At 29.2% G+C, this 16,602-nt stretch overlaps 2 protein-coding genes across 8 annotated transcripts in view; one reads left to right on the plus strand and one right to left on the minus strand.

Moving 5' to 3' along the window:
* The first annotated feature begins 664 nt into the window (after window positions 1-664).
* Window positions 665-10,130, plus strand: Csk (C-terminal Src kinase). 6 transcript variants are annotated; one of them, XM_076405011.1, is made up of 11 exons: window positions 665-1,129; window positions 1,191-1,287; window positions 1,751-1,900; window positions 3,688-3,902; window positions 3,959-4,105; window positions 4,812-5,025; window positions 5,086-5,204; window positions 6,091-6,451; window positions 8,962-9,048; window positions 9,105-9,197; window positions 9,667-10,130. In XM_076405011.1, the coding sequence occupies exons 2-11, from the start codon at window positions 1,258-1,260 to the stop codon at window positions 9,745-9,747; spliced, it is 1,497 nt and encodes a 498-aa protein (XP_076261126.1). In that variant the 5' UTR covers window positions 665-1,129; window positions 1,191-1,257; the 3' UTR covers window positions 9,748-10,130. The 6 variants fall into 6 exon arrangements, with proteins under 6 accessions (XP_076261126.1, XP_076261123.1, XP_076261128.1 ...); XM_076405009.1 differs by having other exon boundaries at window positions 702-1,129; window positions 1,181-1,287; XM_076405008.1 differs by having other exon boundaries at window positions 666-1,129; window positions 4,812-5,204.
* Window positions 10,131-10,393: 263 nt separating this feature from the next.
* orb2 (cytoplasmic polyadenylation element-binding protein orb2) overlaps window positions 10,394-16,602 on the minus strand; it is a 91,174-nt gene continuing 84,965 nt past the window's right edge. Inside the window, exons 6-9 of one of the 2 annotated variants that reach the window (XR_013005897.1) lie at window positions 15,921-16,131; window positions 15,570-15,862; window positions 13,889-14,082; window positions 10,394-13,594 (exon numbers count right to left, since the gene is read on the minus strand). Coding sequence is in view for 1 of the 2 variants with exons in the window: in XM_076404994.1 (XP_076261109.1) it covers window positions 13,966-14,082; window positions 15,570-15,862; window positions 15,921-16,131 (621 nt within the window). In the remaining variant the exon portion in view is untranslated. Of the gene's footprint in view, window positions 14,083-15,569; window positions 15,863-15,920; window positions 16,132-16,602 lie in introns of both variants that reach the window. The other variant, XM_076404994.1, reaches the window with a different exon arrangement.

The raw sequence follows: 16,602 nt of genomic DNA on the forward strand, positions 1-16,602 counted from the left end.
ATATAATAGATAATGGCAACATTTACGAATAAGTGCGTCATGGCGAATGCGCTAGGATAAATTCGATTCAAAATTTAACATACGGACATACGCCAAATTAATGTAATTGCTCATATAGAACTCTTTCGATCGCTATTATTCGATCATTTAACATTCATTAAGATGTTACAATTATATTATTCATAATTAAACAATATAATTTCCTTAGAAAAATTATTCTCTAGCATTTCAGCATTAACCTAACAAATAGTCTACTTATAACTTATTATGCCTGAAAATAAACACGCCTAAATAAATGTTGTATAAAGAATACATAAAAATATTGTCTAATACAAAAGTTATTACTATAAACCAATTTTGTTTTTAAATTATGAAACTTTATTACTGTTTTATCATAATTATTAGATTTAAAGATGGATAAACAAAAAAGTACGACATTAAAGTTACCTTTTCGTAGTGCTATGACATTAAGCCATTTATATATAGTTAAATTTTACCACACTATAGGTCGCTTTTAGGTCATTTATAACAGCAACCTAACTCCAACATTTTGATTATATATTCAGCAGATTTGAATACTAAATAAAAATTAAACATAGGCTATGGTAATAATGTCAATAAATGCCTTAAAATTACGTACTTCCTTAGTAACCTTAATATAATTGTTGCGTAGATGGCGCTATACGAATATAACAGAAATCTGTTATTCCTACATTGGTAAAAACAAAATGGAGTTCTATATTCTTAATTGTGTGCATTAAAGTATGTTTTTCACAAATGTTGGCCTATTTTCGCGTACCTTTTTGCTATAATAGTTGAAAGATGACAATCCAAAATAAGTTAAAGTTCTAGTTATGCTGTGAAATATTTTGTAATAGTGTGTGTTAAATCTTTATATATATAATGGATTTTAAGTATCGTGATGATTCAAGGAAATTAGTGTAACCATCATATATTTTATATTAACAACAATACTTGAGCCAGTTATAGCAGTAAGTCAAAAGAGTTGTCACATTTAAGTATTTGTTGGAAGAGTTCAAAATTAGTATACATTAAGACGTTTTGATGAATATAGTACGTTTAAGCTCATCAATGGACTGATTATATTTATGGTAACAAGGAGATTTAGGTAAATAAAATATAAGGTGTTTGGGCGACAACTATTCAAGGTAACTTAAAGTTATTTTCAGTAAAGAATATTTTTAAAGTTTATTTTTGTGAATATAATGTGAAGAAGATTTTTTAATTGATAAAGTGATGACCAGCCAAAATTCATCTTTTACACAGGTAGGTACAAATATATTAAAATCGTTAAAAATAATATAAATTATTCCCAAAATAAGTTGCAATTATTTGGTATTATTAATCATATTTAATTGAGACATGCTCTGCAATTTTGCATTTGAGTATAATTACATGCGTTTTTTAATTTACTAGAATAAAGTGATAGTGTCTATTTTATAATTTTATGTTTACATTTAATTGAAAATTGTAATATAATTTATTTACTAATGTAGCAAATATAGCAATTCAAGTTACTTAGTTTTAGATTCTTAAAATTAAAAAGTTTATTATAAACATACAGTACTTAAAATAAATATTATTATTTTATTTGCATAATTTTACTAAATTAAATAAATCTGCAGTAGAAAAATATTTTATCAAAATGCAATGCTGATACAAAAATTGCCAATATTGTTTTAATTATGTTTAATTTAACATAACTGGATATATTTGGATTATCCTTTAGAGATATCAACCCTATATCTTTGACCAGTTCCGACAATCTGAAAATCAATGGGAAAATTCTTCAGTCAGTACCCCTCCAACAGTGCCAGCCAGGGGTATCAAAAGAAATACCCCTAGTGAAGTTACCCGTCCATATGAGGAGACAGCTTGGGTAATTTTATGTAGTTTTTACCCTGTTATTAAATAATTGAAATGATGATGGAATTTTAAATTGGTTTAAATTAGTGAGAGATTACCACTTAAGCCACTTAAGCTTTCCAATGAGGTATTTTACAATCTGCAGGAAACAGTGTAAATATACAATATTTCATGAAAATAAATTGCATAAATTACTAGAAAGTTATTACATATTTGTGCAAGCATTATAATAGATTCATCTAAAATGTTTTCAATTAAATAGTAGACTATTAAATAAAAAATAAATTTTACCATTCATATCAGGCCATACTTTATATTGAATACAACTAAAGATAATCATACCTCAACTTATTTTATATTTGGTACAAAATAGATTTTTTTTGTGTAATGTTTTATTGTCACTTTTTTGTGAATATTTTATTGCCTTTGGTTTTCTATAATTACATTTATCATTTATTAATTACTAGTTATATTAGGTTTTATCTATTGCATATTGAATATTGAAAAAGTTATTAATTTATATTAATAAGACATTAAATAAACATCAGTGCGACTTGTATTATAAGTATACTAACTTGTAAATAAGTTTGATAATAAAAACCTAAAATGTTATGATTTGCAATACATTACATACAATATATACAATACATACATTACCAAATACACTTTATTATTACTATTGACAAACTTTTATATATATTTAATACACTTTTACAGATCTTTAATACACTTATTCCAATGATTTTCTAATTTTGTATAGCGTCTCAGAAATAATAACCTAGGAGATTATGGTGCCAATATAGAAATACAGCACTGGTTTCTCGCTCTATGAAAATTGTTTTTCACATATACATTGCTTAATTGCTTAAATATGTGAACATTATTGATTTTTACTTATTTCGTTTTTACAATTTTTTGAAGTTGGGTGGGAGGAGGCGTTGATTTAATCAGAGTTTATTGTTTTATTAATTTAAACTCCTCTATTAACATGTTGGTTTGATTATTACCCTTCAATTTACTTAGCAACCGAAGTACTGGATTCGCACAATCCAAGCATCATACATAATGATGATACGACACAAAATTCATTTAATACTACAAAATCGCTATCATTTTCTATCGCTAGAGAATACCGCAGTTATTTTGCATTCATATTTACGGAACCAAAATTGCAGCCAAAATATTGCTCACACTGCCTATTGAGATTCTTATAACTCCTACTGAAAATATCTCGATTTTTTGGTTTTGAATTTTCTTTTCTTTTCAAAAGTTAAAAGACAATTGGATAATCAATCAAAATATGAAACAAGTCTTTTTGAACGATTGATTAAGATATTAACATAGTGTATTATATTATTCTTAAGTATTTCGATATATTGTATATATATATATATATATATATATATATATATATATATATATATATATATATATATATATATATTATAATTAAACATATTCCTGTGTTTGTATGATCACGTTACAAATTTATTTCTAAATTTATAATTAACTACTAATAGTCTTATCTGCGTTAATATAATGTATCAATTTTAAAGTAGCAAGTAATATTCAATTTTTTTTTGATAATAGGTATATTGGATTTTTAGATATTATTTCATTCAAAGTATAAGTTAACTTTTAACTACTTTTGTCAAGAGTATAATAAATTATTATAATCTCACTCTAAAATATTTTAATACATTTGGACGTAATTGTGGATAGTTTTAATCCTTTTTAGCTATAACTGATTGGTATTTATTTAAACCACATTAGTATTTTTAAATATGTATTTATTTTTAGATGGTATCTCAAGATATACCCAATCAGATGGATAATAATGTACTCAATGAGTGTAAGCTGTTACTGCATCAAGCTGCTACTAAATCGCAAATAAATATGAATGTTAGTCCTTCTGAGAGTGGAAATATTAAAAATCAAATAATATCTGAGCATGATGTCAATGTTAACCGTCTTCAAAATCCTCTCAAAAATAATTCTATTTATATGACAACGCCGTACGTTAAATAGAATTGACAACATTTTATTTTGAATATTTACTATTTTCTTCCAGGTGGTTTCACGGAAAAATATCCAGGGAAGATGCAGAAGGTTTATTGAAACCTAGAAATGATGGTTTGTTTCTGATTAGGGAATCTACAAATTTTCCAGGCGATTATACATTATGTGTTTGTTTTCAATCCAAAGTTGAACACTATAGGTAAATTTTAAATAAACTTATTTTTTGTTATTCAAATTTCCTAGCAAATCTACCTCAAGTTTTGTCTAACTAAAGGTTACTAAAGATATACCTCACAAGTCGTCACAAGTACGACCACGTCATTCCTGTTGATCAATTCTGGCCGTTCTTCTGAATTAATGGTTTTACGAGATCCAATCAGATCGTAATCAGCATTTCCTTTCCAGTGCCACCAAACACTTAGCATCACTGTCAATACGGGCTTTTCAACAGTTTGTGTAGCTTCTCTGGCCTTGACCACGATTTTTCCATACATTGTCGTTCATGATTCACATCTCATTCTCCGTAATTATTGTTTTCAAATATGATTTGTTTTCTTGTCGTTTCAACGGCGGTTGGCACATGAAAACTCAATTTTGAATTAGTCGGCGCTGCATTTTTCTTTTTCTTTTTTTGGAAGCAAAATATAACGAAAATAATTGTTTAATCTCCATTTTCAAAGCATAGTAACCTTTGACTGAGTAAAAGAATGACGCTACCTATCTAGAATGTCCTGAGGACTGTATCTTTCAAACGCGCTATAGTATGGCTTCATTTAATAATTTTTACTGGAGATAGACGACTTATCCGAGATTTTAAACCGAAACTACCTTTTCTTTAACCCAATATATACCAACTTGTTTTTAATACACCTAAGCAGTTATGAAGATTTGAATTAAATTTTTAGGGTTAAATCACATGGTAACAAATTAACTATAGACGATGAAGAGTTCTTTGATAATTTGGATGAACTAATTGAACATTATAAAAATGATGCAGACGGCCTTTGTACAAAATTGATTAACGCTCTTCCAAAAGAAAATGACGCCTCTCAAACTTTGGTGAAAAGTAGTTCAAAAGAGAGTGATGATCTCTGTGTCATACCTGAACAAGATCTAGTTGTAAGTATTATTAATTTTAAATTATTAATTTTGATTTTTTTAAACTTGATTTTTATAAAGGTATGTGAACCTATTGGAAAAGGCGAATTTTGTGAAGTTATGTTGGGAAAATGGAAAAACCAAAAAGTAGCAGTAAAAGTGTTAAAAGATTCTAGTGAGGCAGAAGCGATATTAATGAAGTAAGTGTATTTAAAGTTGGAACTTTACTTCGGTTTTCTCTTTACACAACATTTTTTTTAACCTGTTGTTAAAAAGCTGTAAATAATATGTTCAAACTTTCTATCGATCATGTAAATAGAAAATTAGTATTTAGTTATTAACGCTAATTTGCATAGCTAAATTGCCTATTTTTCTATTAAATATTTCAAGGTCTTGTGGTTCATCGACGATTTACATGTCAGCTCTTATATATGATGTACTTTGAACACTAAACCACTTCCATTTTCTGTTTTAAATTTTTCCTTGTTCTCAAGGTATTATTTTGTACTAGTGAGATATTAATTATTGTTTGACACATGTTTTTATATTTTATGTTTCAAAGATATTTTGTAAATTCAAAACTTCAAATTTTAAAATAGCACGGTTTTGATCTAATATTCCCATATTTTGCTATCCTCATTTATCTAGAAGCCCTACTATAACATCGATCCAAACGTGATAATCAGAATGGGTAATATCTAACGAATAAAGTGGGTAGGAAATCCCATTTATGTATTTCAGTGTACATTTTGATGTATTTTGCAACATCTAGTCTAGCTTTGCCATATTGCAAAGTTACTTTATCACTCCTGAATAATAACCATTTTTTTTTCACTGTTTGAGAATAATCATATTCGAGCTTTTTTATTTGAAATAATCGAAAGTAACACTAGTAACATACAAGCTTGTGTCTGTGGAGTGTACTTCTATTAATTCTCAACAGCATACAATGACTTTCAGCTTTAATTAAGCATACTGAATATCATTGCCCAATGACAAAACTTTAATGGTCAATCATTCAGTATAATGATGATATATCGATATTCGATTTTTTTATGTTTTTATTTCAATATTATATATTTTTAGGTCTCTTCATCATGAAAATCTTGTTAATTTATTGGGAATTGTGCGAAAAAAGGATCATATTTATTTAGTAACTGAGTATATGAGTAAAGGTAGTTTGGTTGATTACTTACGATCCAGAGGACGACTGCATGTGTCAAGAAAAGATCAAATTAATTTCGCATATGATACATGTTCTGGCATGGAATATTTAGAAAAGATGCATGTGGTGCACAGAGACCTGGCAGCTAGAAATGTATTGATTGCTGAAAATGGCAGAGCTAAAGTATCTGATTTTGGACTAGCAAGAAATGAAAAAAATGCGGCTTCAGAATCAGCAAAATTACCTATTAAATGGACCGCCCCTGAGGCATTAAAACACAATGTAAGATGTAATTTTTAGTATCATGGTATATTTCTTATTTCATAAAAAATCTAAATAAGTCTATTTTATTTTGTATATTTAAAATAATATGTGACTTAATTACCTTTTTTTATTCGAACATCCATAATGCGTTGGTTGATAACTGATATATTTTTCAAAGAGACGGGTCGACATTGACAGTTTGTGGCGCGGCCACGTTTTTTTTAACGGCGTCTGTTTAAGTTTTTGTTTGTTATTGAATCACTGGTACCAAATCACCATGAGAAGCTACATGATGGAGCAGCATGTCTAAAGGATTAGACGTTATTATCAAAATTGTGTTAGTATAAAAGTTACGTCCATTTTACGGCAGATGTAACCTTTTCAATGGCGAAGTTGAATTTTCAACGTTTGGTAGTCATTTAAGACGACGGACTCTGGGCTCGTACATTAAAGAAATACCAGATCCGCCGGAAATATCGCTACTGTTTTGTATCGGGACTTGTGAAGTTTATACGCATAAACAACACTAACCCACATGAAGTTCACCAGATGGCAATGTATCCACAAAAGGTTACTATTGGTGTCCATTTTGGGCCAGTGTCGGCATTAACCGGTATTTAATATTTTTATGAGGCCACTAACATATACAGAAAACCTGATAGAATAATGATAACAGATTTTTTTGTCCCAAATTGAAATATGTAGATGAAATGTAATCCCAGTAGGACGACGCTACCTACCATACTGGTGCCATGATGGATATTCTGTATGAAATTATTAAATTCTTATTACATCTTAAGATATACTTCGCTTTCGCGAAATCGGTTTGCTTTAATCTTCTAATTTCATGCGTGTTTTCCAGTAACTTTTACGTTCCTACGATGTATTAACCTTATTTAATTTTTTATGGCGAATTCTTGAATAACCTCGTAGATCCACTTGATTTCCAGGTCATCGTGCAGTTCTTCGTTGGTTACGTAGCGATAAGCACTGCTAATTAATCGACGAACTTTGTTTTGGCCGCGTTGTATTAATTGATGTGTTAGTAATGAAAGAATGTGTCGGTGGTATGGTTACATCTCGAAGATGTCACGTGAATTGGCCATCAATATTCTAATTTCCACCCTTGTATATCTGAAATATCGGGTGTAAGCCAATAAGTCTTAATAGACTGATACCCTAAAATGCAACATAATTCGGGAAGAGTGTCTATCATAGAGTATTAATTTAATACATAAAAGTGGAGAATTGTTTTGTGTGGTCTTAGGAGAGAACCCGCTGAGATCGCCATTCTCTGCATTTGATTGCTTAGTTTAAATTACTAATACAGGCATCTGTATAGAAAATATATTGTTGCGAATGCATTTCGTTGGTTCCGGGTTTTATTCGGCATCACTTAATAATACAAGTAGATCTGACGTCACATTTTAGTAGCCAATAAAATTTAGAATAAAATCCAAATATATTTGATTTGATTTCTGAAAAATTATATCAAATAAATTTAGTCAAAATAGTGTATACCTTTACACTATATTTTTTATATTTCTTTAGTACTGTTACTTTAAATGAGATTTATTAGTTCCTATTTTTTTATTGTCTCGCACCAAAAGCAGACCTAAATGTGTGTCTTAATATTTTATTTATTTATTTATTTTTTTGACACAAAATGATTGAACCAAATGGCCTTGTAGGATCACTTCATGCAAGTCAATAAAATGCCTCGAAAAAGCCCACTCAGTGGCTGCATTGGCGAGACCACGCAAAACAATTCTCCAGTTCCGTCTATTAATTTTGGTATGATTTTGATCCGTGTCCTTTTCGGAGCTGTTCGCTGCATCTTCCACCCAAAAGGTCAATTTCGCCATAGAAATCTGCAGAATTTGTTCACCTTTCATACGACTGACATGCCCAAATTGTTGTAATTTGCGTTCCTTAACTGACTCCTTATTGTCGTATCTTATTACGAGTTGCTATATCTGTAAATCGGTCTCGGAGATAAATATGTAGAATTTCCTTAATTGATTTAGAATAAATATATTAAGCTTACAGATGTCAAACTGTAACGACCTCCAAGTCTACCATACAGGATTGGCAAGATAAGCGCTCGAAAGAGGCGGATTTTAATTTTGCTACATTTCAACATAACCTAGGCTATTCTTCAAATGTTGAACGATGTTACATTCTAAATATAAAGGCATACATTCCAATTCTATTGAATATATGTTGTAGAATTACTGAAATTTTGAGCACTCGGATTCGTGCCAGCGTCGCAGGCATTTGCAGGATGTTTTATAATGTACAAAATGGCATATGGCCTTTTAAATAAAAAGTAATTTCGTTAATAACCCAGTGTTCTTTCATAGCATTTCAGCATCAAGCGGCTCATATTGAAAGATCCCATATTATATTGTTTAAAAATCCGTATGTGAGAAATCCGTATGTCTGTTACTTAAAATATTCTATCAAGCAGATACTTTATAATTGCAATAAGTTTCAAATTACAATTATAACTTTATTATTTTTTATAGAAGTTTTCGAATAAATCTGATATGTGGAGTTTTGGAATTTTGTTATGGGAGATATATTCCTTTGGAAGAGTTCCTTATCCACGAATAGTAAGTCATATTATGTCGTAGCTTTTGATCTATTGTAATGTTTCATATTCTTATAGCCACTGGCTGATGTAGTTAGACATGTTGAAAATGGATATAAAATGGAAGCTCCTGAAGGATGCCCCTCTGAAATTTACCAGATTATGAGACAGGTGAGAATTATTACATTTTTTCCTTATTCAAAAAAAGTGTCAAAAAACTATTATAAACTATGTTGGGTAAAACAATTAAATTTAAATTTAGGTATATATATGTTTTAACTACAATTTTAATTTGTTGCAAGATCATTTTCAGTTTTCATTTTCTTTCCCAATTTGGTGATTGTTTGATTCATGATAGTTATTAGCTGTAAAACTCTCGAGGAACAATATGTCACAATGGATGAATTTTAATTTTCCCCCTACACCAAATCCTGACCCTATGAGTAATATTTTTTTTATTCATTTTCATTTTCAACCACATGTTGGAAACGTTTTTAATAATATATTCCGTATCGAAATTAGTTATTTTAGTTTCCTATTCTAATCCACGACCCATTAGTTGTTAAGTGCAATAACATTTAAAAATAAAGCTTTCTTTAATTTAATTACTACTAGGTTTTTAATATATTTTTTCTTCTAGGCGTGGGATTTCTATCCAGAAAAAAGACCAAACTTTTATGATGTTAAAATAAAATTAACACAGTTGAAACAGCAAACATGAAAAATGTACTAAAATTAATTTGAGATAAAATTGATTTTTGAGTGAATGTTGAATGCACTAAGTGATATTTAATGTAATTTCACATAATTCATCTGTAATCTAATCATTAATACAGTTGTGTAAGTAATTAATCTCATGTATGTGGTATGTGGTTTGGATAATAAATAGAGTTTTAAAAAATCAAATGTAATTTTGGCACCAGAAATGTTTTTTTTTTTTTTCGTAGTTATTGTACTTAATTTTTTTTAAGGTAAGGCATTATAAAGTGATTCTGCTAGATGAGTAAAGTTTTGCTTTATCGTGTTTTCCAATTTTTTATTTAATAGCATGTATATTTTCCATTTGTAAATTATAACAAAAACTATTAAATAAGTTTTTTATTATATTGTCTTATTTCTTATTAAGGTTTTATTTTTCACCTGTTACTGTTTCTCTATTTTATTTTTATCATCAAATTTCAGAATAAAATCTATCTGTCTTATGTATATTTTCCTTGTCGAATATAAATAAGTATTTTAGAAAATATAACTGAAACATATATAGGCAAGACTCACTGCCTCATAATAATATATTGGGTATGATATATTGTTAAATCTTAGATAACAGAAAAAAATAGAAAGGATGGGTAAAAAATAAACTACAAGCGTAAGTTTTAACAGCAGTTTATCAAATAAACACAAATTGACATTTTTATATATTATTTATAAAAAAAACATAAATGTTAGATTTCCATCTAACAAAACAGTAAATGAGGAACTTCCCAAGAAGTTTTAAAAACCTTACCTCAAAGATTGGCTAACAAACATATAAAAGTGTATAAAATAATTATAAAAACAATTTAAATATTTAGTAAAATACATTATTACAAAAAATAATACGGTATGATAAAAATCTACTTTGGTGCTAGAAAAAACAGTCATTGGTTAAAACGGACAAAAACCGAAATCACCAACCGACTAACAATAAGAATCTAAAAACAATTGGCTAAATTCTAAATATCGAGCCCCCATGCCAGATTTCGACACAGCCCGTCAAATATTGCACTAAAATAAGGGGTAACTATAACACATGAAATCTGTATCTAAATTCCCCAGATAATAACATTAATAATATATCAGTAGTTATATCACGTTGTTGTTAGATTTAATGTACAAATAAAAAAGTTGCCAGTTGCTGGTTAGTAATGTTATTGACGGTAGTAGATGGTGGTAGTACTTTTGGGAAAAGATACGAATTTCAGTATCATCAGAGGCTGTCTGGTCCTTGATAAGATAACAAAAGTTGGAGTATACAATATTACGTTATAATATAATGAACAGTGAAAAATATGGGAATTTAAAAATTTCCAATAAATACGCTTATACATATTAAAAATATGAAATATAAGCACTGGTCAATATTCAATATTTCGTAACAGCGCAGGTCCTAGATTTCTGATATCAGATAAAAATGACATTGGCCTACAGAGTATGGTACACATTACTGTGCAATATACGTACATTTCTCACGGACATTTTTTTACTTTTTTTTAACTCTTGCGAATACAAATAGTAGAAAAGGTAGTGTAAATTGTTACAAACCATATCAATACATATTTGTACCATATTATAGATGGTTTCATTTATAAGCAATTGCCTATACACCTTTGTCGAAATAATACACTACATCTTAAATATTCATTCATTATATACCGCTGAACCAAAATGAAATTAAAACGAAAACCAAACATTTAAAAGTCCAAACCCTAGAAATTTAGCATGCGCGAAAAACAAATGAAATTATAAAAATATTATCTATACCGGAAAAAATCAATCCAGCATAGGCCTATTAAAAGTTAGTTCTGTTTTCTACATTTTGGTCTTGGCCAACTCTAATATTTCATTATATACCACATATCTGTTAACTAAGTATAAAATATGTCTTATTTTGTATTTTCGCTATATTATAGGTGCTTCTCACAAAATCCCTAAATATTCTTATAATTATTTGATTATCAGCATTGAAAACGTGATCGATACTCTGAAAAGCTTGATATTTTTTCTCAAAATACTTCATTAAAACTACAAAAAGTCATCTCTTTACCGGTTAAAATTGAAAAATGACTACCTACTTAATTGCGATAGATAGTAAAAGCTGAAAATCTTTTAACTACATTAAATAGTAGATAGTATTACTTAGACAAAGACGGAAACATAAGCAATTTGTTTTTAACTACAAAATACGTATTAAACCATTTTAACTGCAGCTTTAGAATGCAGTCTGCCTTGAATCGATATTTGTCTTTTTTTATTTTTTTAAATTTTATATACACAATTACCTAGGATAGTATGATTTTTTCATTTCGAATTACAGTAAAAGATAAAAATCTAAAAAACGCCGTGCTTTATTGCAAGGCTGTACTTTATTGCACAAAAATTTTTACTAATTTTTATAACAGCTTAGTATAAAAATTCAAATTTAAAAAATACAAAGTCTTAGAGTAGCTGATTATATATACTATACATATCCGTGTAAATTGATTTAATACATCGAAAATGTTTATTACCGTATCACACATGAAAATAAAAAGTTGTTACTAGCGGGTATTATGTTGGATTGCAAGCGGAAGCTCTATTCATTCAGATGCTACATGGTCTTCAGTGAATAAACTTTTTTTTATGAACCATTATATAAATCGCCATTTTCCCTTGAACAATTGGCATTTATTTAAATCTTTTGACAGGTCTATTGTTGCTTGATATATAACTACCAGATGAATGTTTTAAAAATAGAGCAATATTAGAAAACAACAATTAATATAATGATCTCCTTACCTGGATACATGAATAATTGTATTTTTTTCTTATACAGCATAATATTTCTAATTATTATATTTTAAATAGTGAATGTTTTACGTTAGTTCTTGATAATATGAGAAAAATATCATTTGTCTAGTCCTTGATATGACATTTATCAAATACCATACGAGACAGTATGACTCTGAAGACTATGCCTTTACAAAATTGTTAAAATATGCTGAATAAATATCTGAAAAACGCAAGTATTGGTACAGTATCAGGTACTTGAGCTGGACGATTTTTTGTTTTAAGCTAGACGTTCTCTGCACTATATCCGCTTTCATTTTACACTAATATATACAATACCCTGAAAGAATTGTGACTACGCAGCCGCATGTGAAACAAAATACTTTGTACTTAATAGTTCAGTGCCCATATCACCCCTAAAACATTGTTTTCCTCAAGTCAGTCAGGGCATTTCGAAAAGTTTTGGTCAAGTATCTTTAAATTCCTTGATTATTTTGTTTTTGATATACCCTGTATAACATCTACATAATCAGCTTTTTGTTAAATATACCCTATAGTTATTTGCAATAACATACAAAAAACAATCAAAGAAAATAGAAAAACTATCCAACAAATTGTCAACATTACAGACATTTCACATTATTATGGTACAATTTAAAAATATCCACTAATCATTTTTTACATATACATTTTATAAAAATTGGTGTAATTATAGTTAGATAGAAATAGTCATTAAGGAGAGGGTGGGGGGTATTTTATATGTTAACATTGAAATATAAAATCTCATACAAATATCTCTGAGGACGAGTCTATAAAGGTATTTTAACTTAGCAAAGCAATTCAGTATTTATAGACTCAATCCGACGTATTAAGTTTGGCAAGAAAAAATTGCACACATAGTATTATTACATTATTTTAAAAAACCATTAGTTTTAAACTAAAAATTCACGGGCATTTAAAATAATTGCAATTGTTTAAAACGTCGCTGGTTAAAAATCCACAGCTGGAAGCTAGTGCAGAAAAACCGTAAAGCCGTCGTCCTGCTACAAATTACAAGAGATATCTGTTATATAAGTAATTTTTTGTTTTAAATATTTATAATTGCTACTAAAATGGCCCTAGAATAGATGAGGAGTCAATAGAACTTTCAAAAAATGCTTAATTTGTATCGAAAAATAGATTTAAGCTATGACACTGTAAGAGTTATAGGATATATTAATAACTGATGAACTTCAGTTGAGTTCTATATGGATAAATACTCAGGTTGGAAGTTAAAAAATTACTTTGAATAAAAATTCTATTGATTATCTATTCTGGACTCTTTTGACTGTACTAACATTTCGCCTAAAGGGCTGATGCCCTTAGTGTGTGATAATGAACTAAGGAACTACGGCGATAATGCCTTGCTCCTGCGTTAACACCAACGAAAGGGTACAGCACGTGGTCTGTCGGCACCTTCTTTGACCAAAGGCTTGTGAAATTCTCTACCTGGTCTTGAATGTATAGTGGCCCAACAGTGTTCACAGTAATACTAAAAAACAAACGGTAAAATATTATATGTATACATTACATATATATATTTGTGATGGAAAGTGTATAAAAAAAGTGGAAGTTGTGTAAACGTATGAGTTGTGGAAAAAGTAATTTAAGTTATTCATGTTTTTAAAGCGAACTTATTCATGTTAATTTAAAACACTAATCAATGCTACATGTGCCTTTTTCATCAATAGGATTTTGTCACTTTTCTGTTAAAACCATTTTCTAAATTCCGCCACTGAAGAATTTCTTAGATTTCTGGTCAAAAATTGAGCCAACTGATTTTCACAAGCCTCTATTGAAGCCAGGTTTACACCCTTAAGACAGTTTTGCAGAACACAGTAGGAAGTCGAATTAGTGGTTTGGTCGGATTTAAGCAGATTATGGTGAACAATTCTTTTCCAATTTCACCAAACACTTAACATCGCCTTCCTTGGCGTCAATGCAATCGTTCGTGAGGTTCGTCCGGGCTTCGTCCACGATCTTTTTCATACATTATTGTTGTATGTGATCTACTTTTCATCGTCCGTAACAATCATTTATCCCAAAAATAGATCGATTTTGTTTTGTTTCAGCAATGATTGTGGAAATGGAAACTCGGTCCATTATAGTTTTACTGTTAATTCATATGGAGGCCAAATATTGAGCTTCTTGATATACAGCATTATGTAAATAGTTCTAATGTTCTAAATCTATTTTATGGTTGAATTTTTGAATTTTATAAAATTTTCTATGGACTGTATTTTTTAAACGCAATATAATATGGATTCATTGAATAAGTATTAACATTATCACTAGAGATAACCGATTTTAAAGTCATCTCTTAGGAAAAATCAAAATTACTTTTTGCTAAACCTTTATATACATTTATTTTACATAATGGTGTACTACATAATACCACCTATAATACTGTATGTTGAAAACAATGTAATGTGTTGCGTATTATACAGCTAGTATAAGTACTACGCGTCTAAACTATGCAAATCGTTATGGACGATAATATTTTAAAATGTTAGCATAGCTCCGAATAATATATATTTAATTCTGATTAACTATAAACGCCACATGTGAATCGCTTTTATTGATGATATGCAAAATATATTCTGATATAATCGGACAGGCTGATATACTGATAGGTTAGGTATGAACCAATCGATAAAATTCTAAATATATGTTAAAAGCGTCATATGTGAATGTTACAACAAGGTAATAACCAAAATAGTTGCAAAAGAGGGTACTACTATTCCCCACCACTATTATATGTATCATAAATGATAACAAATAAGGTTATCAGTGATATATTAATTGCTTTGCAAATAATACGGTACATATGAGGCAAAAATACTGTATTTATGTATTTATATATGTGTTTATACGTTTGGATAATGTCTGAAACTTTTTAAAAATAATAAATGTGTTTATCCAAATGTAAACTTTTTATGTTAAATGTTATGCTATGTTTTATGTTAAATATACACTTACCTGTAAACAAGTGACATTAGCACAGAAAAATGGAGCGAATTTACCCCCGCATCTTTGACCCTGGCACTCATCACACATTTGATCATCCAATACATAAGGTTTGACCTCAACTCTCTTATCAATGTCTCCATGCTGGAGTTGGACAAATCTGGCACTAATTGCTGCTATGTAACTTTGTTGATTACTAAAGGCCACCCTACCAGCTCCCTTTGGATATTTCAGTTCTGGGTCAGTGTCTATGCCCGCATAACACACACCACCATACAGCCTATCCATAATCATAGCCAATTCAACTGGAAATAATGGCGATTTTGATCCATAAAAAGTAAAAGTGTTATCAACATTGCTTACCAGCTTTTAAGGGACGTGGTACACCACCAACAAAAACGGTTTTTCTGGGGTCTAAAGGCATCGACGCGTCTAGAACAAAATCCGCATCTGACAATCTCCAAGGCCGAATTTGCACTGGCTTGTCCTTGATTGTTGGAGACGAAACGCACAAATATAATTTGTCCTCATCGGTTATGCAGGCATCTATTAAACTCTGAACAGAATTTTCATCCTAAAATACACAAATTAATAATTATTACATTATTGTAATTACAATAACCAATATTTTTATACAAGCAGTAGTAGCAAGTAGTCTTTTAATGTTTAAATTTATTTTAGTTTCAGTTTTTAAACCTGCTAATAAAGAATGCCGGGCATAAACATAAAGCACTAAAATACAAAGCATATATTTCGTTTAACTATTAACATATCAATGAGGATACAATAATGCACAAATTACTATTATAATAAAGACTGTTAAAAAAGGCTTAATGTGTATAAATTACTATTGTATAGAAAAGTTGCAATTCATTTCTTAGTTGCATAATTCATAATAAATTGATGGAAATAAAAGTTTGATAATGTATGCTTGTAATAATAAAAAATATTATGTTTTGTATTTTATACTATAATAACAATGTGGGTTACGTTCAATGATTCACTTCATTTTATAAAACAATGAAACAATTAATGACGTTTATTT

This window comes from Rhynchophorus ferrugineus, unplaced genomic scaffold (genome assembly GCF_030347505.1).
Source record: "Rhynchophorus ferrugineus isolate W39M unplaced genomic scaffold, kcgeb_rfMv2 rfM5, whole genome shotgun sequence".
Lineage (NCBI taxonomy): Eukaryota > Metazoa > Arthropoda > Insecta > Coleoptera > Curculionidae > Rhynchophorus > Rhynchophorus ferrugineus.